The sequence below is a fragment of the Culex quinquefasciatus genome, chromosome 2 (genome assembly GCF_015732765.1).
Source record: "Culex quinquefasciatus strain JHB chromosome 2, VPISU_Cqui_1.0_pri_paternal, whole genome shotgun sequence".
In the NCBI taxonomy this organism is placed as follows: Eukaryota; Metazoa; Arthropoda; class Insecta; order Diptera; family Culicidae; genus Culex; species Culex quinquefasciatus.
In genome coordinates this window covers 89,048,653-89,076,071 of record NC_051862.1, presented here as the reverse complement: position 1 = coordinate 89,076,071, position 27,419 = coordinate 89,048,653, and the positions used below count along the sequence as shown (strand labels likewise).

The following is a 27,419-nucleotide window of genomic DNA, read 5'->3' as shown; positions in this document are numbered from 1 at the left end:
CGAAATGTTTTGGCTACTTCAATGTTGAGAAAAATCAAACACGTTTTAGGCTTTTCAACTCAGTTTTTTTATTTATTTTTGTATTTTTTCTTCATTCCTATAATGTTGACTTACAGCTACCAATTTCAGTTATAAATACAATCAATATATTTCACTTCAGTGTTCTGTTTAGTTGTTAACGCATCTCTCATTCTTTTAACCAAATCGTTTTCACTAATTTCTCTCAAATTCATTACTGCTGCTCTTGCGTCAGCTCAAATCTACTTGCTACATCTTGGTTGTGTGTTTCTAATATTATTTTGCAAAGTTACCAAAACGAAAACAAACCCAGTTTTTGTTTTGACTCATCACGATTCAAAAACAAAAGAAAACTTGTATTGTTTTGCTACTCAAGTACGACGGTTTAGTTCAATTGGCATACTTTATTTCTCAAAGTACAAGTTCCTTTCAAAAATCACATTCAATGCCAAATTCTGAATTTAAAAATGTCCCAAAACCCTTGTTTGTTTGCGAATTCATTGCGACTATTGTTAAAGATAAAACGGCATATATAGAGTTATAACAATCATAGTGTGTAGGTGTGTGAGTGTGTGTATGTCAAACTGCGTACACGTGCGTCAGAGCTGGAAAACTGGGAGGGAGAGAATATATACTTCTAACATCGGGGACACACGGTTCAAACAAGCAGAGTGCGCGTGCACATGCAGGATATGATGACGACGCGCGCGCGCGCTTCAGACCAGCCCACTGGATGAGGATCCCAGCGGGTAGCGTCAACCGGCCGTCGGATCCACGGACGGGGTGGTTGCGGCGAGGTCCAGCTTTTCGGCGCCACCAGCGGCGGCGGCCAGGGCGTCCAACGCCGGACGGTTCTCCTCCTGGATGGTGAGATTCTGGAAAGGGGTGAGAAATTTGTTAGTTCTTTTTTTAGGTATACTCTACACTGAAAACTACAAGGCTTGATTGGACTTCCCATCTCCAGACGTAACAATCACACTTCGGCTTACGAAGTTGACTTTATAGCTGTCGGCCACCATTGCTAGTACCACACTAGTCTGTGCTAGTACCAACCACTAGTGTCTTCCTTTTTATCTACAAGGACTTCGCCGCCCTGGGCTCCTAAGTGTATGAAAGTATGGCACGGAGCGACGGCGCCGAATACCCATATTTACACAAAGAATTTTAGAGTGCCCGCCGCGGGATTCGAACCAGCGACCTCTGGATTGGCTTACACTTAGTCGAACACGATCAAAACTGTCAGCAAAATTTCCGATCCCTCCCTCGTGTCGTCTTTCCCTCTAACTTCTTTGAAAAGGCTTCCTTGGTGTAGTCGCTATTGCTCCGCGATTGAAGCTTATGAAAAAAAGCTCTTTCGCAGAAGAAACGTCTAAGGTGGCCATGGATGATGGCGACGAAGATAATTCTGCTCCAATAGCTCATTAATGTTCTTTTTGTGTTTATCTCTCCAGGAGTTGCGTCGTGAGACATTTTCTGATTGCCAATGGCTACTATTTATGCTACGATTCTTCAAAATGATACTGAAAGCTACTAAACTGTGTTGCTGAATCACAAGACCGTGTGCTGTCAGAAATGGTTGCCATTGCGTGCCAACATAACAGGGTAGATCATAGCAACCTGCGAAAAGTCGTTGACTAGCGCTGCCAGATTTCACTGGAAGTTCTTCCAGAGTATCCAGAAGTATATTGAAGAGCCCTTTCCCCTTTTTAACATACACACACATAACTGCACGTCAACCTCACTAAATACGCGGTAAAGTGCTTCGGCCTTGTCCCCAAAATAGCTGATTGATCGCACCCTGTCGAAGGTTCGGATGTTAGTTTGAAAATGTTCAACGATAGAAAACCTTAGGCGAGCAGACATCTAAGGATAACTCGACAGTCGAGAGAGGAAACAAGAAGTTCACAGATCTTTGAGGCAGAATTGCAAGCCTTCTCGACGATAGTACTTCGGTGTGAAGTCCGTGAGTGGGAAATGCAGAACCCGTTTGCGCAGGACGGTCGTCACTTTTGAAACGCGTGCTTTGTACCGTCTGTCGTCGTTAATGTTTTTGACATTATTTAACATGGTAGAGAGTTAAATTATTTTGGTGCCAACTTATACCTTTTATTATCAGGGATCAATATTTTAATTTTAATTTGTATAAAGAGGCTTTGTTGACACGTGAAAGTTGAGATCACAGAACGGATCTCGTGCTCTATCCAAAAAGCCAGGAAAACTACGATGGATGCTTAAAAAATGCCGTTATATCCGACGATGACGTCAGTTTTCAACCGATTTTTAGGAAAGGGTTTAAAAGATTCCTAGTCAACTTTGTAATACAAATTGTCATTTTCATATGGAGCCTTGATCGGGATCGGTTTTTTGAATGTTTCGCTCCGCGTTTTTTCGTCTCTCCTAGTTCGCATTTTTTTTACTTTCTAATAGGACAACTCCGCGGGTCGATTAACCGGCTTACAGGTTCGGTGTTGCGTCGTTGCGTTGGAGTTAGGTTTGCCCTTCGTCGGGATTAAAACAGTGAAAAAAAGGAAAACTAATAAAGCATGTAATAGTGCTTGTTATATTGTGAAAGTCAGCGGAAATAGAGGTCCCTGGACAAAGGACCGTTGCCATAGTGATGAAGATTCTTGTTTGAGTATAGGAGTGGTGTAAAACTCGTCGAGATTGATTGCTGAGCTTTATTGACGTTTACTCTGCCCGTCTATTCGATTGTCGCCATTTTTAGTTTGTGTCCGAAGTGTGCAGTAACAAGTTCTGTCGCAGAACCGGCGCTGCATGTGGTTTTACGGCTAAGATCTTGACGGAAACCGGCGTTGAATGGAAAGCAAGTGCAAAATGCGTTCACGCGTTGCCAGATCGTGGTTCGGCCAAGAGGTCGGTGCCGAAAGAAATATCCTCGTTCGGTGAGCTGCCCGTACCCTGGGCGATTAAGATCTTACCGGAAATCGACAAATTCCAGAAAACACCGACCTGTGTGTCAGTACTGAAGACACAGTTCATGAAGCTGTTTTTTTTTAAATTATTTTTCATTAAAAAAAAAAAAAACAAAGCAATCACATGACTCTTTTAAAGACGACATCCACGATACAATTTCAAAGGAGAAAACGGTCTACCGTTTTCAACATGTTTTTGTTGATTTTAGAAAGGAAATGTGGAGGAATGGTGAAAATGTTCCATGGCTTATGGGCGACACATTCGAACTGAAGTAGAATTTCAATGGGGTTAAACGAGGATTCACGACTTGGAAGTCCGTGATTGGGAAATGCTGTTTGCTGGTAAGTTGCTAAAGAGTTATGAAACAATGTAAACAGCCGTTGCCCAGGCAAAATGATAATGTGGAATTTAGACCACGAACTTCTTCTTACAGCCAGAAGAAAATTGGAACATTGATGATATCTCAGAATTTGAAAAGAGAGGTGTATGGCTCAATCGACAGCATCCTGAGTTACTAAGTAGGAACAAATCAACGAAACCGAAAGAAGTGGAAAGATGGTATAAGCTACAAATAATCTGTTGGAGTTATCGACATATCGACAAACTGAACAAAAACCATCTGAGAGTTCAAGGCAAAATAAACACGAGTCATTACCGACACGGATTTGATGTAACTTCAAAAAGAACCTCCACAAATTAAAAGTATAGAATTTCTTCGAAGGATACAAAAGCAAGCCTGTCAAAATAAAATAAAAAAACATTGAGGAATTGGTTTTGTTGAATCCCTAAGTTTATCGTCAAGAGGATCTTTTGAGGGAAACTATTCGATCAGCTAATCAACTTAGACAAGGCAGCTCAACGAGGCTACTCGACTGTGACGTCCGTGAGTGGGAAATGCCTTCCCGAGTAAACTTAACAAAAAGAAGCATTCCGTTCAGCAAATCCAACTCACCTTCACCGACTCGCCCATCTTGTCCACAGCTTCCTTGTCCGCGTCCTTGCCGCCGTCCTTGTCCGCTCCGGGCGAGGGACTCTTCCGCGCGGCACTCGTCACCGCCGTCGGCGGCTGGTACGGCGCTCGCTGCACAAACATGTTGTCCAGGATGTGGTCGATGTTGTCGGCGGCGGCGTTATTGCCGGGTTGCTGCTGCGACTCGTCGCCATCGTTGGAGGAGCCTCCTGGGCCGGCTGCACCGGCGCTGTCCGCGCGGTTGTTTTTCGTTTTGCGATCGGGTGGGGCTAGGATGGGGATGGCCGCCGTTGGGCGGCGCTGGGACGGGAGTGGTCGTGGGGCCTGCGTTTGGGATTGGGGCGCGTAGTAGGTGATGCCGCCGCTGGATTGGTAGAGAGCTGCCGTGGCGGCGGAGGGCGATGGGTTGATGGGGACGACCGGGGCCGGGGCAACGGGTTGCGGAACGGGGACGACGGGATTGTAGGCGGTTTGGGTGTAGGTGTACGGAGCGGCCGGATATTGGGCGGGGGGTGTTGGGTTGATGGTTGGGACGTAGTTCAGGATTTGGGGAGGGGGTGCTGCGGTTGCTGGTTGCGGGGTTGGTTGAGGGGCGGCCGTTGTTTGCGGGATGTACGCGGCAGGGGGCGGGGCCTGGATGTACTGATTGCTGGGTTGTGAGTATTGCGGATATTGGGGCGCGCTGAGAAGTGGGTTGGGTGCTTGCTGGTTCACGACCGTTGGCGGTTGCGGGACCGGTGCGTTGGGGGTGCCGAAGTCGGTCGCGGCAGGTGTGTTGGGGTTGTAGTAAGCTGCGGCTGCCGCTGCCGGGTGCTGGTACTGAACTGGCGGCGCTTGGCTCGTTGGTTGCGGTTTGCTGGTGGCTGCCGGTTGGCTCAGATATTCGTTGGGCAGGTTCAGTGGCAAGGTTGGCTGCTGTGGGTAAACGCCCGGCTTGGGGGCTTGTGAGGTGACCAGCTTCTGCTGCTGGTTGTGAAGTTCTTGCTGGAGAAGCAGCTGCTGTTGCTGTTGTTGGTGAAGCAACTGTTGTTGCTGCTGTTCGTGGAGTGGTGATGGAACGGCCACAACGTTCGGAGGTTGGTCCAGGGTTGATCGTTGTCGTAGGTTGGAGTACCGCTTCGATGACCGTGAACTGCTGTCCTGAGCGGCCAGCATCTGCTGCTGCTGTTGCGGGTTGACCGCGCCCATGTGATGCAGCTGTGCCGGAGGAGGCTGCGCCTGCTGCTGTGTCAGCTGCGGGGGCGGAACCTGCGTCGGCGTCTGACCTGCGGGTGGCCCGTGCAGCTGTTGCTGCTGGTATTGAGCCTGCTGAAGCTGGTACTGCTGTTGTTGCTGCGGCGTCGCAACGATCTGGCGGGGTGAAATTTGAGATCGGGCGTTGAGCGCAGCTACGTTGCTGGTCGCCGGCAGACCAGCCGGAAGTGGCTGCTGACGATCTTTGCTGGGGCGCTGCGCCTGCGGCTGCGGCGGCGGGTACTTGGGAATGTCCGTTTGACCAATCTCAACCGACTGGATTGTGGCGTTCGCCGGTGGATTGTACGGGAACTTGGCATCCTTCGGCATCTTCGAATCCCCGTACGAATCGTAGTGATCGTCGTAGGACGACTGCTGTTGATGAAGCTGCTGCTGTTGGATCTGCTGCGGCTGCGGTTGAGCCTGCTGGATCGGGGCTTGCTGCTGGGGAAGCTGCGGCGGAGGCTGCTGCGGAATCAACTGAGCTTGCTGCTGCTGCTGGTTTGGATAGTGATGCTGCTGAACCGGTCGCTGGTCCAACATTCGCTCTGGAACTCCACCCACTGGTGGAACCATTGCGTTGTTCATCTTGTTGCTCTGACTACTTCCGGACAGCGCACCTCCACTGTTGCTGTGCACGACCTGACCTCCGGCCACACCTCCCGGACCAGCCATCGGCAGACCACCCTCGTTAGTCTTGTTCCTGGTCTGGTTCTTGAACTGCAGCGACGTGATCACCTTGTAGTCACTTCCTCGGCGATCCTTCTCCTTGCTACTCCTCTGGTTCAACAGCTTGTTCTCCTTGTTGTGATAGCTATTATTGTTGTTCGCCATCCTGTCCGCACTGTACCGACCTCCGTCGTTACGACCATCCCGATACTGACCGTCGTGCTGCTGCACCTGTTGATCGTACTCCCTCTCCCGATCCCAATTCCTATCAGGACCTCCCCTCTGTTGATCATACCGCTCTCCACGATCTCTCTCCATACCACCACGATCGTGATCAACCCGACGTCGCTCAGCTGGCGGCCTCGGACGACCTCCGCCGGTCCGCTCATCCAACCGCTCATCGATCGACGACCGGGACTGCCGGCTGGCACGACGCATGTTCTGGCTCGAGCGTGACTTGCCAACGCTGCCACTGCTGTTGAGGCTGTTGTTGTTGCTGCTGTTGTTCATGCCGCCGACGCCACCGCCCAGCTCTGGGAATTCTTCCGGCCGCGGAAGAGACTTACGCGGGCGCGTGTGCTCGTTCACATTGTTCGACTTGGAGTACGCGTCCTCGTCCTCCCAGTTGCGGGTGTACTTGTTGGGACCGCGACTGAAAAGGAATTTCAAGTTGAATAATCAAACGTAACATCAACAAACCTCCTCCCAAAAATACTCACGCATAACGCCTTCTCCTGCGCGCCCTCGGCGGCCCATCCTCGCTCCGGATGTCGTACCCGTACGCCGAGACCAGTTCCGCCCGCGACTTCGGAGCCTGCTCGCTCTCGTCGAACCGATCGTGCGTCCAACGATCCGCCGACGCCTGCCACTTCTTCATCGTCTTCGAAGCCATCGACTTCTCCACTCCCTTCCGTCCATCACCGCTTCCGCCACCCCCACCCCCTCCCACCGACGCGTCATCATTCTTGGCGTTCTCATCATCCAGCTCCTTCCCGTCCTCCTCGTCCTCCAGCGTCCGGTCGTCGTGCTCGTAAAACGTGCCCTTCTTCGGAATGTACTGCGGATTGCTCCGATCTTCGTCGTCGTCGACCTTCTTCTTGGCGTCCGCTTCCTGCTCCTGGCCATCGCCGCTCTGCCGTTCGTAGTCCAACACCTCGATCACGTCGTCGTCCGAACCACCGCCGTCGGTCTCCGAGCCCAGCTCTTCCTCTTCCTCCTCCTCCTCGTCACCACTCTCGCCACTTTCGCCGCTTTCCTCGTCCTGTTCGTCGTACTCTTCTTCGCCGTCCGACGGTGAGTCCGAAGCCGTGTCGTACTCGGACTCGACCGTCGCGAGACCGCTCTGCTGGGATGTGTCCTCGCGGGCTGCGTCTGCGGTGTTCTGTTGAGGTGGAGAGAAGGAAAAAATGGGTTTAGGAATGGGAACTTTTTGAAAGAATTGAATGCTTTTCATAAAATACGACTTGTATGCAAATGTTGTCCACCTAATAAAATGTTGATACAAAAAAACCCGATTTTCACCACCCAAATGTTTCGCCTTTTTTTCGTGAAAATTGTGAATAGGGGCAGGGGGGCAGAATGGCCCGCCTAAGTAAAATGTTCCAAAACCCATAGAAAAACATACAAATTTATGAATTCAGTATAATAAGCTTATGTTTTGGGATGTTCCCTTCAATGTTGTATACTTGGTTGATAAAAATTTTAGCTTAAAACCATTTTTTATGCAATTTAAAAAAAATGTTTTTCGACTACTTTTCTGGGTGCGGGGCAGAATGGACCACCTTAGAAAACAAGCCATTTTGTCTAATAAAACGTTGAAGGGAGATGATAAATGACTTAAGGGACCTTTCTAACATATTTTCCATGAAGTTAGACCACTTTTATTAAAATAGTCAATTCCAAAACAAACATTTTTGAAAATAGTTTTTAAATGTTGAAATAAGACACTATTTCTACAAATGAGCATCAACGCAACTAAAAAATCAACAAATGTTGCATTAAACGTGATTTGTGAACCTACCAGGAGCGACATAATCCATTTAACCAAAATTTCATAACTTTTGATTGTTTTTATAAGGCAGGAAAAGGGTGATCCGTTCTGCCCCCAAGTGGATTTAAATTTAACACTTCCATCACCAAGCCTCTAAATGATTTGAAGGTTCCGTTGTTGTTTGATTACCTTCGTTATAGCCCTTGGTAACATTTTGAACATTGAAAAAACTTTTTCAAACAATCTAACTTTCGAGAAAGCTTATTTAAGAACCTCGAGATAAACAACAATGGAATACCCGATTCGAGTGGTAGTTTGACAGTTCGTTCCATAAGAAATACATTAGGTCTATTCCCGTACTTGCAGAATTGCAGAATTTCTGCAGCTTCTGCAGAATTCTGCAGCCAGCATAAGTCACTTTTTTGCAGCACGTTCCCGTACTTTTCAGCTCGCTCTCTTCATCTCTCTCTTTTGCAGAAGTTCTGCAAGGAGAGAAGCCGCAAAACTTTTGCCTGGGTAGCGCGTTCCAGTACTTTTTCTGCAATATTGTTGACAGTTGAGTGGATTTACTCAAATTGGGTATTGAAGTTTTTTTTAATTATTTCAAAACAATTAAAAAAATGGATTGACAAAAATTGTAATTGAAAGAAGTTTACCTCTAGAACGGGGACTTATTTTTTATGCAAATCAACATTTTATCTAAAAAATCAAGCATGTACCATTTATTAAACTAGAAATTTATAATGCTAAGGTAGACATTTTATATTAGAAACAACTCAAAACTTTACATTAGGTAAACAATTTAAGAAATGAGATTGGCAGGTACGTTTAAAAAACATGATTAAAAAAAGAAAAAGGTTTAATATAGAAGGTATATTTATATAGACCATAAATACATGTTTTAATAGCAAAATGTTTGAAAGATAACATAAATAAATAATGATTGGATTTCACATCGAAGAACAACGGTGACGCAGCGAAATTGACAAATAAAAAAAATGAATCACAAACTCTACAATTTTGAAACTCATAAATTTATAAATCTGGAAATTAAAAAAATCGTGATTAAAAATATAAAAAGAACTATTTTCAAATTGAGGAACTTTAAAAAAATTAATCGGATATTAGAGAAATTTAAAAATGCAAATATTTATTTCAGAAAAATAACAATAAATCAGAAATTCAAAGCTTGAAAATTCAAATAATTAAAAATTAAACATGGAAAATTTAAAAAAAATCTTAATTTTCAAAATTTGATATAAAAAAATAAAGGTTTCTAACTTAAAAAATCCTAAACTTAAAAATTCAAATATTTTTAAATTCGAAATAAATGAATCAAAAGTTTTCAATATTTCAAAGTTCAGAACACCAAAAATACAAAAGCTACAGTTTAAAAAAATAATAAAAAATTAAGAAACTAAAAAAAAAAACAAAAAAAGAAAAAAAAATTAAAAATTCTGTACATAAAAAAATGAAAACTCAAATATTAAAAAATAGAAACAGTTCGTACTCTATTTTCCGAAGAACTTGTCAAAATGTTCAATCTCTAAATCCTCTAAACCTGATTTTCTAACGACACCAAAAAAAAATGTACTTTTTGTGATTCAAGATGGCGCATTTAAGAATTTCCGAATTTTACAATTTAAACTTCCTAAAATTTAAGAATTCGACTAAATTACATCACATTTATTGGTTCAAATAAGAATACAAATTGGTAGCACCGTTAAAGGTACAATTTATTATTTGGCAATTAAATTTACCTATTATTTAAACAAACATATTTAGTCTATTCAAAAAGTTATCATTTTAACACTAAAAAAAATATCGCTATTTCATTTACATTAATGAACTAAGCATGAAATCGTTAACATAAAAAATCGTTCTCAATAAAACCAGACATAAAAAAACTAACTACCCAAAAATCCATCAATTCAAAATATACAAACGTCTCTTCAAAAGACTAATTCAATTTAGTAATAATAAAACAAAAAAATATTACAGCTAATAATAAAATGCTTGATTTCACCCAAATTGCAAACTTTATGTAAGCGTGTACTCAACATCCATCACACCAACTTGCAGTCACTTTTCAACAAGAAAGAGAGAGAGAGAGCTTGCAGAAAAGTACGGGAACGGTTTTGCTGCAACTTCTGTCTCTCTCATTGCAGAAGTTCTGCCTGGGAAAAAAGTTACTTATGTTGCAGAAAAGTACGGGAACGCTCTGCTGCTGATTTCGTGCAGAATTGCAGAATTCTGCAGTACGGGAATAGACCTATTGTTAACTACCAATCGCGTCGGGTACTCCATTGTGTGGTTTTGTCATTGTTTTTTCTCATAATTCGAATTCAAACGTCGTTTCCGGTGTGGTGATGTTATTTGACGTCCTTTATAAGACCCTTGCCTTACAGTTGGTCTAAATCCATTCTAAAGCCCAAAACCAAGGGTGGCCCATCACGCAGAGAAAAGAATTATCAATTTGATAAATTTATGACATCAATTCGATAAAGAAAATTATCGGTTGGCAACCAATAATTTATTTTATCAAATTCAATAACTTTTCTTATCAATTTGATAAATATTGTTATCAATTTGATAAACTATATTATCAGTTTGACAAACACCATTGATGAAACGTCAAAAGCAAAAAGTATCAATTCGATAAGATTATTGATCATTTTGATAATTTTTATTATCAAAACAATAATCTGGATTATCGAAACAAAAATTGTATTTATCGTCCTTTCTTAGGTAGTACTTTTTATCTTTCTTTCAATTTAGAATCAAACCAAATCACAGGTTTACTGTTTAATTAACTATTTATTTACATAAATCTTATTATTCACCGTATGAATTAGATTTCAACATCGATTTCCCCCGAAGTTCCTTGTTCTTCATGCCTCCGTGGCGGACCAAACAGCTGAGTTCTTCTGAATGACGCGAACTTGTACCGGCTCGGTCAACGGCCAAAATTCCGTTCGAAAGCATTTTGGTGGCGGACAAAGATTCCTGGCGATAATAAACTGAAAAGTAACATTCTAAGGTTAACATCTTCAAGAGCTTTTCTTGACAACAATACTTACTCTAATTCAAGACATTCTGGTTCCGGAAGTTGGCGTTGAATCAGCTTTGGATGGAGCCGGACTGTCCATCGCAGACTATATATTTGCAGTGCTCAGCCAGGGACTTTACTCTGATTTTAACGTGGGGGAAGTCATCAAGCAACGTCGAAAACTTCGCACGGAGGCCGGTCAGTTTTACCAGTTCAGATTTGCTTCTCTGCTCCGATCAGTTTGTTTATGTTTATTTTGACAGGAGAAAACGTGCACGCGGAAAAATGTCCGACGATAATTTTATTTATCAAAACAATAACAATTATTATCGTTTCGATAATAAAAGTTTATCAATATGATAAATCAAAATTATCAAAACAATAACTAAAAATGATCAATGTTGATAAAAATATTTATCAATTTGATAAGGCTGAATTTTGCTGCGTGATTCTGCCCCCATGTTTACATTCTGCCAAAAGACTGCTATATTGAAGGGACCGTCGAGAGCGGGGGTTATCAAATTATAGAACGAAAAATCAAAGCAATCTATACGTAGGGACTGAAAAATTTATTGACAGCTGGAGCAATATTGATATCGAGAAGATCGACAGCCAGAGAGTCCACTGTAGTGATTCTTGTGTAAATTTTTCGCAGGAACGCAATTGTGAGGCCAACACTTATATTAAAATATACGCTCTAAGCGAAAATATGCAATCCTAATTCATACCAAACAAATTGAAATTTAGGAATTTTCACGCTTTGTTATTTTTTGGCGGAAGTAGATTTGCACTCAACCCGAGCAGCAAATGTTTAAGAAACAGTAGCCTAATCCACCTAGTGCCATTAAAACATTTCTCACTTTTTTCACATCAAAATGAGAAATTCTATATGCTAATTGGCTTATAATTTTTTCGCTAAATATAAAAAATGAAAAAAAAAAATGAATATTTTTTGTTCTTATTCTTGTTAGCTACCTATCCTCCGATTTTTTTTGTGGCTTATGTAATTTTATGCATTATGTCCATAGGATAAATCCCGAGATTGTCGAGAGCGTTATTCTCATGGGTTCATTTTCGAAAAGTTCACCTAACAAAAAAAATAGTGCCGATATCGAGAATCGAACCCAAGACCTTTGGCATACCCAGCTCAAATCAGGATTTTTTCTGGTACTTTTGTACCCGACCCTCACCGATTTCAATGAAACATTGTAGACATGTTATCCTAGGCCTAATTTTTCGAAAGGTGTACAAACTTTTTTTGCACCTTTTTTTTATTTTTGTAATAGTATTTGTTATATAACTTTTTATAGAAAACATCTTTTCATGAGCTTTTTGTAGCAAAATGTTCGGCATGAGTTTCTGAACAAAACGTAGTACTAGGTTTATGTCAACATTAAATTGCTTACATGTTTCATCACAAAATGTGCATAGTGCCCAAGGGGTGTAAATACTTTTTTTACATACTGTATATAAGCCATTTATATGGAGTTAGAAATGACATTTGAGAAGGGTGTAAGTTATTAAAATATGTTTGTATTTCGTGATTTTAAAATAACTGTATCTCAAAGCCGTTGCATCGTATCAAAAAGTGGTCAAAGACAAAAGAAAACAGAAGGAAAAATACACGCCACTTCTACAATGAGATTTTTCAATTTTTCAGTTTAAAAGTTAAATTTTGAGGTGATCTCATGATATTTTTCGATCTCGAAAATATTTTTACCGGAAAGCTCGTCCAATTTCCCATAAGTTTGCCTTTGACAGCATTTTAATTTGACTCGTTTTAATATCTACGTAAGCTTATTAACTATCCAGGTTTCTACAACACTAAAAAAAATATACTGTTTACATTTATGAGCAATGTAACAAAGCTAATATCTGTAAGTCCATACATCCAATTGAAATGCTGTCAAAGCAAACTTATGGGAAATGGGACGAGCTTTCCGGTTAAAAATATTTTCAAGACTGAAAAATCAAGTCTGTCAAATTGAAAAAAAAACACAAAAAAACATATTTTTTCAACATTTTTATATTTAATCCGCTATATCTTCACAAGGACAATGGTCAATATGGAGACTTTTATGTAAAATTGTCTGGGGAATCCCAGAATCCCCATTATCGGTTTTTGAAAAATGATTTTTGTATTTTTTTAGGAGAGGCATACCATCCTGCATTTTTCGTGAGTCTTTTTGTAACAACTTAGGCAATTTCCTCAAAAATTTCGAAGGAAAAAAAATCGTGACATCTTCTTAAAATGTATCTTTTAAATTTAAAAATTGTAAAATCTTATAGAGGGGGCGTGCATTTATTATTCAGTGTATTTTTTTTTAGAAAGCCCGTTCCATTTCCTACAAGTTTGTCTTTGACCACTTTTTGATACGATGCAACGGCTTTGAGATACAGAAATATTTAAATTCCGAATTACAAAAATATTTAAATAACTTACGCCCTTCTCAAATGTTATTCCCGAGTACAATTACCTCCATATACACCAAAATGGCAGAGGGTCGGGTACAAAAGTACCAGAAAAGATCCTGATTTGAACTGGAATTGCTCTATAAGGAGATGGCGTTACATGGAGCTTCTATGCCAGGTTTTCGCCTTCCTCACTGACTGACTATAAAATCATTCGAAAATTGAACTTCTTAAACTTTCTACAGTATTGGGTCCTTTTCTGTCTTGAAAAATTAAATTCGCCATAACTTTTCCTATATACCTAATAGCTGAAGCTTTGAAATTTCCTGACATCAAATTTACAGTTTTTTTTTTTTTGTAAAAAGGACCTATAAGCTATTGTGTTTTATATGTTTGTAGGACCTTTTCAAAAATAACTTTAGAAATGCACCTTTTACAAAACAAATAAACCTTACCAACCCCTAGGGGAGCGGCCTATCTTACGTAACATTTCGTAACAGAATCCGACACCCCCTCCCCCCTAACTGCGTTACGTTATGAAAGAACACTCCCTAGGTTGTTCCAAAATAACCGTGCAGTCCATGCATTCTGTTAACGGATCACATTTGCAGCTTAACATTTCAAAAGGGCACATAACCTTTGGAAACAAGAGTGTATCCCTTTCACTCAAATGACAGTTTACATAAGGTGTAAGAGGGATACAATCTTGTTTACAAAAGTGATATGCCCTAATAAATTGGAAGGTACGATTTCACAGAATCTACAAGGGAGGAAGGATGCGTGAACATACCGTATCAAACGCTCCGGATCAGTTTTGATGTGGTGTGTTTTAAAGCCTCTTATAATCTACGACAAAAAAAATGTTTTTCTTTTCAAAAAGTCAATTGGATAAGATTAAAAATAAATTCTTGCCTTTTTCTCAAGCTTGGGAATGGTGTTATAAATTACCTAAATTCAGAACAATTAAAAAAAAACTATCAATTCATTCACGAACTGCTCCGCTCCGGCTCTTGGCTGCAAAAATTTCTCCTTGCTCCGCGAGGCGGTGGCGCTCATCTTTCTCTTCCTCCTGTGAGTTGCGTCGTTGCCAGTTGTGACGGATTGGACTTTTTTTTCGTTTTTTTCGAGTGCGATCCAAAATGTACAAAGTCAAGTCCGCTTTTGGGTGGTTTTGGAGTTCAACGCACGTTCGCTGCTGCTTCTGCTGGACACAAACGCGTGATTTTTGTAATTTTCTATGCTTATTATGCAGTCGGTGGGGCAGGTGAGATTTTTGTTTTAAGAAAACGGATGAATGAAGGTGCAAACGCATAATTGAAAATTGCATACATCATTCAACGTTACGTTATTTGTGGAGGAAATTTCCTGAAGATGAGATTTATACAGCAGATGTTGCAAAAACTTGTCGAACGTTTGCCAACTGATTTAAAGATGAAATCTTTACTAAACTTCACATTTCAACAAAAAAAGAAAACTGCACAAGTTATTGTGCCTTACTTTCTTCCTTCAGTACTCTGCTGGAACACCAGCCGGCGTAAAGTTCGTTGAAGCGAATCTAATGTATTAGTTTGAAAATAAAAGTTGATCACGAAAGTGGTAAAAAAGGTGGTTACCAACTATAATAGCAAAAGCTTTTTAATATATCTGCTACTAATTGTTGCCACAGGCTCAATGCAACACTTTTTGTTTAGTTTCATTTGATCTGCGCGATATTGCGTGATGACGAGTTGCTTCAATTTGAAACAACCAGGAGCATCAACAAGCGACTTGACGTGAGGTTAACACCAACGCACTCTCTCAGTTGGGGCGTGAAGAAAGATACAGTGGATCGAAAAGAGAGCAGAAAAAAACCTTTCACTTTGGTTTTGTTCGACAAGACTGAGGATTAGCAGGATCGATGTTGTGAGGATGTATTTGGTAATTCAATGATTACTTTAACCACAGACAAACAGACGTAAATCTCTTATCAATTTCCATCAATCAGGAATATAACGGCTGATTCGAATTTGAATGTGGTTTTCGTATCATCCACCCGCATTGTGATGGCGATACAGTCAAGGCACAGTCATTTTGACGTTTAAGCCTGGTCCACAGATGCAAGCGCAAAATGTTAACCGCAGCTGAAAATAAGCCACCAACTAATTACCTCTAATCTAATCTAATCTAATCTAATCAGACCCTAGCGCAGCCAATCTTTCGAAGGGATCCTGGAGAGTGCCTTAGGTTAGATGACGCCTAGCACTCTTCTTGTCATTTATTAACATTTGTAGTGCGCCATTGCATTAGAATGCATTGAAACATCACAAGCGTTAAAGCGGCCAGGCCTACTGCGTAAAGCCGTATCGCAGAGATGACTCGTAATTGGGTTGAGTTTGAGCACTGAGTGTTCGAACAACAACACAATTCTGAATCGACAGGGGAGGAAGAAGCGTGGGGACACACCACCATACGCTCCGAGATTTGGTTGTATTCGTTGGGAGCACCATAGGGGGATGGCGTCGCTATTTTTAGACCACATTTTCCACTTTTGCTCATCGAAACCGACTACTTTATCGACTTCATTTTGCTGGGCGAGATAGGACGCCGTCTATTTTTAGACGATGACTCAGCACTTTTACACTCTTGCGCTTAAAAAAACCAGGTGGCAGCACGATGTAACGCCACGTCCCTATGCTAAGAAGGTTTGGTACTCCGGAACCCTCTGGGATGGGACATTGTATTTCCACGAATGCCCTGGACACTATTTGCCGTGGTTATAGCGCCACAACTCGCTCTCTGTAACAGTATTCCTAATTCCAGTCCACGCTCACCAAGTCGTCATGGCCTAGTGGTTAGCATTTTTGCTTACCAATCCAAAGGACGGAGGATCGAACCCCGCCTCGAGCGACTTTGAATTTTTCGTTCATATTCATCATTTCAAATTTCTGTGTTCTTATCTTTCTCGTTGGGAGCAGATGGGCATCGAACCCAGAACCATTCGCTTACAAAGCGAACACCGTAACCAGTCAGCCACGGCCGCTCCCCCACCACCAACTAATTACCTCTAATACATATTTTTTAATCATTGCCATTTTTGCAAACCATCTCCGTTATATCATTTGGCAAGACAAAAACTATTTTTTGCCAGAATAAAATTTGTCTGGCATAAGACGTTTGAAGACGTATGAAATGTCAATTTTCCATAACTTCTAACTGGGTTTTAACAGAGGTTTTGTTAAGGCTTTAAGGAGGGTGTTAGGATTCAATTTTAAAGCCTTGAACTCCTATGTAGGTTTTGTAAATAGGCCGTGACAACCTATTGGGTTTTAATATCTCTGCAGGGTCGTATGTGTGGGTCTCGTGGCGCAGGGGTAGCGGCTTCGGCTGCCGATCCCGATGATGCTATGAGACGCGGGTTCGATTCCCGCCTTATCCACTGAGCTTCTATCGGATGGTGAAGTAAAACGTCGGTCCCGGTTTCTCCTGTCTCGTCAGAGGCGCTGGAGCAGAAATCCCACGTTAGAGGAAGGCCATGCCCCGGGGGGCGTAGTGCCAATAGTTTCGTTTGCAGGGTCGTATCAACAAAGTTCAAAAAAGAAAAAGTATAGAGAATTGTCTCAGCTTTTCAATGTTTTGCCTTCCTCACCTTACTGAGGAAAGGTTACAAAATCACTCGAAAAATGAACTTCTTAATTCGACCTCGCAGACCCACCTTCACGTATACCTATCGACTCAGAATCAAATTCTGAACAAATGTCTGTGCGTGTGTCTGGATGTGAGTCCGTACACAACAAAAAATGCACTCGATTATCTCCGGACTGGCTGAACCGAATTGGACCGTTTTGGTCTCATTCGATTCGTCTTGGGGTCCCATAAGACCCTAGGTAATATAATGATGTTTAGAAAAGTACATCAAAAATTATGCTAAAAAATAGTTTTTGGCCAATGTCTGGAAGATAGTAAAAAGGGTGGTCTTCTCATACATTTTAAGAAAGGTATTTGAAAGACCTTTCCAATGAGCCTAAAACATTGAAGATCTGAAAACCCTATCAAAAGTTATAAGCACTTAAGTGTTAATTAAACACTTTTGGAAGCCGGATCTAAGATATTTTGATGAAAATGATGTCCGGATCAATCATGCGTATTCAAAAGTCCTATCCAATGCATCCAAAAGATTGAAGATCTGACAACCCTATCGATAGTCAAATTTATAGATTATTTATAGGCTGGACATTTTTATTTTACAAAAAAAACTATGTTAATGTGAGGAAGGCATCAACCACCTTACGGTGGATTAAGTAACGTTTTTTAAAAAGTGGGCAAACATAGGCACTAAATTTAAAACATGAATAACCTGTAATTCTGTAATTTCGGAATACATTCGTCCGGCTTCAGCTGAAGATTCATGCTGTCCCATGTTGCATGTTCGAGTGTAGACCTACGGAAAACCTTGCCGCGAGGAGAGGTGAGTGAGAAGTACACGAACCACCTACGACATAATTCCTCGGGCGGCCCAGGTCAACTCGAAGTTACCCCAGGCACCCCCAGTGCAGGACACATTGGGGGTAGAAAGCGGATAGATATTTCAGTGAATACAATAATTATGACAATATAGTTTCATATAATCCTTATTCCTTAATCTTACCTTTTGACACTATCAAACCTAGCAATATTACTATTGCATCTTACCATTCCCTTTTGACAGTGTCAACTTCAAACCTTCATCCATTGTGCAATTAACACCTAATTTCCGCTATATTTTTCATGCGGAATCGTCGTCTACTTTCTTCGCCTTATTATCACTTAACCACGACGCGATATTGTTCTCACATTTTTTGAGCTTCAACGACCGATTGTTATTCACGCACTTATAAAAATACTTGTTCTGTTTCGCGGCTTTGTGAAAAATACACGTGTGTTGGCTTATACAATGACTTTTTCGGTCATCGTATGCTCGCAAGGTACATGAAAGAGAAAAAGAGAAAAAATGGGATAAGTACAATGTAAAATAAAATCGAACATTGGAACAGACTAACACAGAAAGAAAAAATAAAGAAACCTTATTTTGCAACTAGACAGAAATACCAACTTGTAACGAGAAGTTTACAAGAAAACAACTGAAGTTGTGAAATATGCGACAAGACAAGCAAACTAGAATAGTTAATATATATAATAAAACAGATTGAACGTACCTTTAATCATATTAATAACAGTTATGCCCAAATTTCTTACCAATTTTTTTCAGCAGTTACATTTCTACAATAATGTATTGCGATTCCAAGTTTGAAGAATAGAGTAGTTAAAGTTTGTGAGGTAAGGGACAAGTTATAGCAATAGCAAAATAAATAGATGGATAGATTTTAGATTTTACTAAATTGTATCTTAAAAGAATAGTAAACATCTATCTTGTTTTGAAAATAGCCAATGCACCAATTGCAAACATACAGCATGTCACGTTCACACCGTATGGAGTAAATGTGATAAGCTATATGTCCACATTCGGGGCACCACCTTTTTTTCAAAATACAGGAAATGATAGAAGGAAGACCCCTTCTGTATAGTGGAAGATTTCTGCAACACCTTGGATTCGGACCAGACATTTTGTCTGAAATAAGAGAGAAAGAAAAAAGAGAGAAAGACAAATATTAAAATTGTGGTATTATCACTAAATCCTATCATCCTTTCACCCCCCAAGACATGGTCTATCCTTCGTGCCTTCGTGTCTTGGGTGATGGCGAATTCTACCTTCTTCAATGATCTTCGGACCACCTCCAACTAGAATTCACAACAGGACCCCCCTCGGCTCCAGTTTACAACATGACAGCGACGAGAACACAGCCGAATGGGAGTTGACAGTATCAAATGCATGCTATACCCTTTGCTTTGCTGGATACTTACTAATAGCAAAGGGCGAGAGTCCTGCGACTCTCAGCAATCATGAATACTGCCCATTTGCCACAGGCACTAAATTTAAAACATGAATAACCGCGACTATTTTTTAAAACAAGTTTGATGCCAATTTTTCAAAAAGAATCATTTACAATCCGTGCGTTTTGAGAAAAACGCATTTGAATGTTAAGCATCATTTTTCAATTCCCATTTCAATATAAAGTAGGCAAAAGTAGTTGTTCTGACGATAACAAAGTCAAAGTCTTTTATTTGACAGGTTGACAGGACAGTGCTATATAAACAAGCACTGCTGATGCCAGAAATTTTGTTTATGTTACTTTATTTGAAACCATTTTTAAACAGACTTTACTGAAGTAACTTTTGCTCGTTTTTGGTGGAGAGGTAGCTTATTAGGAGTACTTTCAGAATATGCAATAACCCAGAAAGTGTCAAAATGTACATGATGCCTTTTCAAATGTTGTTAGAGTTACATAAAAAATGGCTATAGCTTGAAAACGGTGCACTTTATCCAAATTTTCCTAAAGTAGGGTATTTGTCCCTATTTTGGGCCTACTAAGCAGAGCGCACTTTTAATTTGACGTATTTTCAAAGGCTGCTATTGGTAGCCTAGTTTGTTTTACATGAATAAGTTGGTTTTTTAATGCTTAAGCTCGTACATTATCAACATTTTGATAAAAATACCTTATATCGCTGTAAAAGCACGAAAAACTAAAACACTTTTTGCCCCTATTTTGGGGATATTGCTCCTAGCATACGACCTTCTTTGTGCTTATTTTCGGCCTACCTTCTGATTGGTTGAAATCTTGAAGCACGTGGCGAACTTTTTCGACGTACGGTTCAGCCCCAGCTCGTACAGTACAGCCGCACAAATTCGGTAGACAAATATGCTAAATTATTGTGATTAAGCCACAAATTAACATTAGAATGATTGATTTCACTTGCATTACGTGCTTAATTAGCTTGGACATGATTTATATGATTCTTTACGAGTTTTAAACTCGCAATTCGCAATTTTCAGTGTAAGAACGGGCCTTGACCGATCTTATGCACCAGGTTCCCGACGAACACGCACTGCCCTTACACCTACATCTCACCCTTGCTCTGAGTCAGTACGAGCAACACGCTAGAACACGCTTTGAGTGTTCGTGCCAGGCATGCACACCTTCTTTTCCGGTTACGCATTTTAACTCGGCCGGGGGTGGTACATTACGTAGGGTTATGTAAGTATAAGCGCCTAACCATTCATAGTGTGCCTATCAACTTTCATTAAAGCAAAAATTGTTTTATTTTTAGTTTGAATTCAAAAACTAGTTGTAATTTTACTGTGTATTGTTTTCTCCTGAAATCTTTCCTAGTGTTGAGTCGTGTTTATCTGTTGCTATTTCTTCTGTCGCGGTGTTTTGTTACAATATGTTGGTCCTAAGCATTTTAGAAAAGTTTTTCAAAAGTACAATAGTAATATTTGTGTTAATCCTTTAATCATTCCATAAATTGAGTAAGGGCTCGAACCTCACTTGCTTAAGAAAAAGGTGAAGTTTCAAAACAATGGACAGTGAAGGAAATATACTATGTAAAGAATCAATAGTAAAAGAAAGATAGTAGAAATTGGAAATTATTCAAATAGATAAATAAAGAAAAGGCACATGATAAACAAAATTGACATCGCTGCCAAATTAAGGGAAAGCAGACAGTTTGTTACAGCAGCATCAATTGGTAAAATAGAGTAGAAAAGCGTTGAGAAATAAGAGAATCAAATAAGTAAAATCGAAATCAAACGGAGGATAGTAAGCAGAAGCCGTTTTAGAAAATCAGTGAAACAAAATAAACAGAAGATAGCTGTTAGCTGAAATGGAAAGAAGAGAAACCCCGTTCTGCGATGCTCAGGTACATCCACAGCAGTTGACTCAACATACTGCGAATCAAAACAATACCGTCTACAATCACAAATTACTTCCCTTTCCCACATTGTCGCGCCCCTTTCTTTTAGCCGTCTCTACTCTGACCGTCGCTGGTCAAAGGTTTACGAGTCGTTTCCACAGGCCACCAGCTAGGTCATCATGAAAACCAAGCCAACGTGGAGGTAAGAAAATAGGACACTTGCAAGGAACCAGAGCTATGCTATTGGTCCAAACAGCACTACGGATGTAGTTGGGCTCCTTCCGGGATGTTACTCGCCTAGGTGTGTCAACCGACGAGTGTCATCAGTATCATGCACCCTTGGCCTGCCTTTACGAGTTTTAAACATAATTAAACAATTGTTGCGTAGCCAAACAACAAGCCTGTAATATGCAAGAAAGTCTGTAACTTGTGAAAAGCGCACACACACTGTCACAATTTATAGAAGTGTCAAATGGACTGTAAATAGAGCCATTCTCTTCGAGAGACTTTAATCAGTTATTATATGGATTAGGTGACAGTTTAGTGATTGTTTTTGCAACGGGATTGTGCAACCCACCAATAAAATCATATTGCCGGTGGTTGGAGATTCGGGGGACGGCTCTCATTCGTGTGCAGAGCGATGAACGCCTTGACACTGAGTGCCAAGAAGCGGTAAGCAAAAGTGGTGAAAATCTTGGACCTAATGGGCAAATAAGAAAAATGTGAAGAGTGATATATTTATTGCATTATTTCTAATTTGAGAGGAAAAAGTGAATTATTCTTGCCCACCAAAATGAAGATAATAACAGCACGAATCATTCTCAAGTGGCAGATCCCTGCCAGATTTGGTGAAATGCTCAATTTCGTTGAATTAAGTTTGGTAGATCCAAAATAGGTACTTGGCCCAAAATAGGGACAAATACCATACTGATTGAAAATTCGATTTTACATCGAAAAATTAAGTTAAACATTTTTTGCAACCGATATTTATATATTTTTTTTAAATCTTTATTGATTCAAAACTTCATAACTCTATAAAAGATTTGTTGCTCTTCTGGAAATTTTTGAAAAGTTGGCATTTGATGTCCCCTACAACATATCAGTAAAAAAAACTTAAAATAGTGTTTTATTGCAAATCAAGTTTTAGTGACAAAAAGTGAATTAAAATTCACAAAAAATAAATGACTGTGTATCATTATTCATACCTACAACTTTGCCGAAGACACCAAATCGATCAAAAAATTCCTTCCAAATATGAAAAATTATATGAAAACAAACTGATAATGCAAAATGGCTTCTTTGAGCAAACCGAAGGCACCAAAAAATGTTCAGCCGGATTAAAAAATACATTTTTTTTTTTTTTTGGGAGGGTGATCCAGCCGCACATCGTTGATGTCGAAACCTCTAAACTGGGCCCTCGTCCTGTCACGTCCGTCAGTAGTCTTGTCGTACATTACAACTAGAATCAGATCTGCCAATGAATTAGTACACTTCGACCAAATAAACACTGACGCTGTATGGATCTGACTCTAGAATAAATGCACAGTTGTGTGTTATTCATAAGTCCAAAATGTTCAATTATTCATATAAGTCCAAATTTTCACTGCGAATAACTACCTAACTTAAATTGATTACTAGATTTAAAGCAACCTATCCGAAAGCTACTCTTATCCCAAATCCCCGACATTTTAGTTAATAGCAAAAAAAAAACGTTTCTTTTAAAACCTGTCTGGCTTCTTTTAAAAACAAAACAAAAATAGATTGATTGTTCATATTTTACAAGTCATGAATTGAAAAAGAGACGTCCATTTGATCGCCAGAATTCCAGTAGATCCTCGATTCGCAACAATGGTCGATACAATCATAATCCGACAACCGTTAGTTCAACAGATCAACGAATTTAGTCCGATATCATTTCACTATTGATTGATCGAGACTCTATGGAAATTTTGACAAATCAGAATGGTTTTTATGCTACTTGAATGAAAATCACCGATTCTGATAGAATTACTAAATTCACTGTTACTAATTTTTTCCCTAAATAACTAAAGGCAAAGTATAAAAAAATGATATTTATAGTTAAAATCCTAAATACTACAAAAACTATTTTTTTTAAAACCCGCATCCTAACCTGACAACCACATTAAGATAGGGAAAAATCACATATGTAGCGGTTCATTGTACAAATGTGATATTTCCACTATCGGAGAACCTCCTTGTCTCGATGACAGCTTACCGGCCATCGATTAAGCCCTGAGACTGCGCCAAAGTGGGTTCTCGCAGCATGAATGGAAGCTTCAGCAATCTACTGAACACTTCGATTTCAATTCCACATCGAATCAAATCATACTCTTTGCCAAACAAGCATCAAACCTATGACACTCATTATGACAAAGCCCAGGGCGGATTAAAAAATACAAAAATTTAAATTAAAAAAAACGATTTCGTAGAGAATTGCTCATGAGCAAATTGCACTCATCCAATTGGACTTTTACCAATTGCAATTCTTGATTGTTTTTTTTTTTCTTTTTAAGGAATGCAAGCTCAATTTGTTGGTAAATCATCATCAAGATTGTTTAAAGTTGCAAGAGAAATCATAATAATTTCTTGCAAAACGAAACTATTGGCACTACGCCCCCCGGGGCATGGCCTTCCTCTAACGTGGGATTTCTGCTCCAGCGCCTCTGACGAGACAGGAGAAACCGGGACCGACGTTTTACTTCACCATCCGATAGAAGCTCAGTGGATAAGGCGGGAATCGAACCCGCGTCTCATAGCATCATCGGGATCGGCAGCCGAATTTCTTGCAATAAATAGTGGAAACATTGAGTCATATTTCCATTACGTTTACAGAATCTCACAATAGTCACAATACAATCGAATAATTTCCAAATATTTAGATGAAACCTTGCAGACTTCCAAACGTAAGTATCAAAATTCTAGGCAAAGAGAAACATTCAATAAAGCTAGAGAGAACACAGCAAAGCCACTGCACTTGGCCTTCTATCAAACACCTAATCAGTTTCAATAGCTGATGCTGCGCTGCCCAAGTCCCTATCCGGAACCAATAAAAGGTCATCATTTGTTTACGTTTCCTCCCAACTCCAAATCCGAAACCGAAACACCTTGGAGAAATCGTTCTACTCACATCCGCCGAATCCTCGGTGAAATCATCCGACTCGGACAGCTTCTGCTGTGGCGGGGGAGGTGCAGCAGCAGCAGCTGGGGCCGATCCAGCGGCCGCGGTAGCAGCGGGTTTTTCTGACATTTTGTCCGCCGCACTTTGCTCCGTCGTCATCAGTGGCTTTGCCTCCTCCGCCACCGTCGCGACGTCCCGGTCCTGGTCACCAATTGTGGGGCCGTTTCTTCCCTCGCGAGGAACGTCTTCTTGCGCGACTATTACGACTGATTGGAGCAGATTGCACTAACGCGGAACTTTTTCCCTGTGGTCCTCCCGTGAAGGACGATACTTCCCGATTCCCGGACACTTCTTCCACACGGCACTAATTTGCGACACTTTTTCCTTCCTCCTCGCTCTCTCTCTCTCCGTCTCTGCCAAACTGGTTCAACGCATAAAATGTCAAAAAATTCACCAACTTTTTCCTCCGAATCGTGCTTTCCCTCTTTTGCTTCCGCGGACGAAGCAAACGAACGAAAAAAAAGTCAAGTCAAGTGAAATGGCCTCGCACGAAACGTCCACCAGCACTGGCCACGACGGCGAAATGCAGGAAATTACCCAGGTGAAATGGACAATCGAACTCTCGAAAGGCTGCAGCAGCAAAAAAAACACGATCGCGCACCGCGAGTTTCTTCCTTTTGGGCCTTTCTTTTGCGGGGTGAAGTTTTCGATTCCAAGTTCGATTCGGTTCCGAGAGTTTCGTTCGCGATCGGCCTCTCTCTTTGCGTGCACGCGAAAAGAAAAATACGCGTAAAAAGTGGGGCGGCTGTCATCGGGCGGACGGAGTGACAGCCCCGCAGTGGTGCCAGTTGCATGGGGAATCTTTTTTTAATCAGACGCTATTGTGAGGATGTCAATCGTTTGAATCAGACGCAAGATCAGACGTTAGAGCAGCGTGCAAAACACGGAAAAATCGTAATTTAGACTTTTTTTATGAGCATAATAGCATAATATGGAAAAGATGTTCATTTTTGAGTAAAATCGAGCTGTCAAATATGCAACATGGAGTTAAACTTTTTGTGAAGTTGCTATGAAGTTTTCCATGGGCACTTCGAAATGTTTAACCCTCTACTGGCAAATTTTTTTTTCGAAAATTTTTATTTTTCCCGTGTTCAAGAGGCCATTTTGAGCAACTTTTGTTCTACGAAAAACTTAACTTCTCTTGTTTTATGTTTTTCTTGTTTCATCTTTAGTATTTTAATTTGCATTTATCTTGTTTAGTTTATGTTTGTTTTCGGTAGTATTTGGCCTATTGTACCACCTCCTATCATTACATTTAGCCTATCTATTTTTGTCATGTTTTACAGTAACTTTTTCAATTGTTTGCATGTTTTTCACATTTTCTGCTATAAAACGGCCCATTATCATTTAAATTGTAAATAAATGTGTAGAGGCATAGTCTGGGGCACAAGAAAAATTACTGCATACTTCTTTTTACTTAAAATTTAGGTAATGTTAGTTAAAAACACAGCCAAAGTTGACCCATAAAAAAGACCTTTTTAAAAACATTGACAAAGTCACATAAAACAAGTAGAACCTCCAACCTAGCCTCCAACCCATACATTTTCTAAAATTTTAAGAGTTCTTCTTTTCAATGCTTTTTAAAGTTAAAAAATTGGTTGAAAGTCAAACTAAAAAGTGACGAACTGTCACTTTTTATACGGCGCTCACGCACACAACCAAAACAAACGTTTGAAAGTGTGTGTGAATTCCGCGGCGTACACGGTTACACGAGAACGTCAAAATGAAAGAAATTTTACAGTCGAATTAAGAGGAAAAACTTTTAAATCAGTGAGCAATGAGATTTTCAAAAACTGTAGCAGTAAAAGTTTTCATTTTCAAAACAAGAAAAAAACTTTTAATGTAGCAAATTTTAACAACTTTTTAATTCGAGAGTAAGTTACTTTTGTCATTACCGTAATATTTTTTTGTGTGCGTGTAACAGGGGTGTCAAACTAAAAAGTGAACCCGTTCGTTTGACAACAGTTGGTCTTAAACCATCGGGGTTTGAGTATACGTATTTAAAGAAATTAGACTCACCAAGTACTCAAAGACCTTCAAGGCGAAAACGAAGCTGACTTTATAGTTGTCAGCCACCATTGATAGTACCAACCACTAGTGTCTTCCTTTTTTATCTACAAGGACTTCGCCGCCCTGGGCTGTGTATGAAAGTATGGCACGGAGCGACGGCGCCGAATACCCATATTTACACAAAGAATTTTAGAGCGCCCGCCGCGGGATTCGAACCGGCAACCTCTGGATTGTGAGTCCAGTGCGCGGTCCGATTGATCCACACGGGCGGGACAGACCTTCAAGGCCGCCTGCTAAAAACTGACAACTGTTTTACACAGATTTGGAAGAACGGCTCTTCAAAAATCTGTGTATTTTTTACACAGAACTTATAAGAAAATTACCCAGATTGTGAATGCTGGAACTGAACAACAATCTGTGTATTTTTTTACACAAATTTGTGTTATCTGGATTTTGCGTGTATGAAACTGAGAAAATGATTTTTGGTTAGAGTGTAGTCAAAGTTTGCAGCTCATCGAGCAAATTTATGTTATTTTCATGAACGTGTTGAAAACTCATGCTTTTGCTTACACGCTCAACCAAAATTTAATTTATTTTTGAGTAAAATTTACTCACATCTAAGAGGCTAATTTAAATAAAAAAATACAAAAAATGAAAATCTACGACCGTGGCGATATTATTTGATTCAAGCTCACATGTTTTAGTTCATTTTTCGGGTTTTAAAAAATCCGTTTTTCGATCGATTCTCGATCAACTAACTAATTATCAAATTCAATCATGTTTTGAATTGCCATCTGCATGTTTTTTAAAGCTCTTTACTGAAAACATATGAAAATTTACTGCAAACTGAAAAGATATTTTTACGTTTTATTTTATTCACAGTAATCAAACGAAGTCATACATCAAATATTGTTCATCGAGTGCGCATAACTTGGTCCAGCAGTTTCATGGCCAATTTAGATATCTGCTCACAGCTGATTTGAACCACCACGTGGGAACAATTTTCAACGATAAATTCCACGGATTTGTCCGTTACAGGACAGTCGCAAACAGCCAGCTCCTTCAGCTGCGACAATCGGTTCAAAGTACCAATAAGCTGGTCGTTGACTGCATCCACATCGAATAACAAAAGATTCTCTACCCGGGAGCACTGCAGAAGAAACCGGAT

General features: G+C 40.4%; 1 protein-coding gene across 1 annotated transcript; it reads right to left on the bottom strand.

Moving 5' to 3' along the window:
* Positions 1 to 43: 43 nt before the first annotated feature.
* On the bottom strand, positions 44 to 24,957 carry LOC6034258 (protein CASC3). The gene is made up of 4 exons (XM_038252532.1): positions 24,191 to 24,957; positions 6,544 to 7,205; positions 3,905 to 6,476; positions 44 to 893 (listed from the first exon to the last, which is right to left on the bottom strand). The coding sequence occupies exons 1-4, from the start codon at positions 24,338 to 24,340 to the stop codon at positions 774 to 776; spliced, it is 3,504 nt and encodes a 1,167-aa protein (XP_038108460.1). The 5' UTR covers positions 24,341 to 24,957; the 3' UTR covers positions 44 to 773.
* Between the last annotated feature and the right edge of the window lie 2,462 nt (positions 24,958 to 27,419).

Bases quoted from the DNA above. Each gene is read 5' to 3' on its own strand.
- LOC6034258 (XM_038252532.1), bottom strand. From the start codon at position 24,340: ATGACGACGGAGCAAAGTGCGGCGGACAAAATGTCAGAAAAACCCGCT. The intron at 7,206-24,190 runs GTGAGTAGAACG...CCACCTCAACAG, and splicing joins TCACCGAGGATTCGGCGGAT to AACACCGCAGACGCAGCCCG. The intron at 894-3,904 runs GTGAGTTGGATT...ACCCCTTTCCAG, and splicing joins AGATGGGCGAGTCGGTGAAG to AATCTCACCATCCAGGAGGA.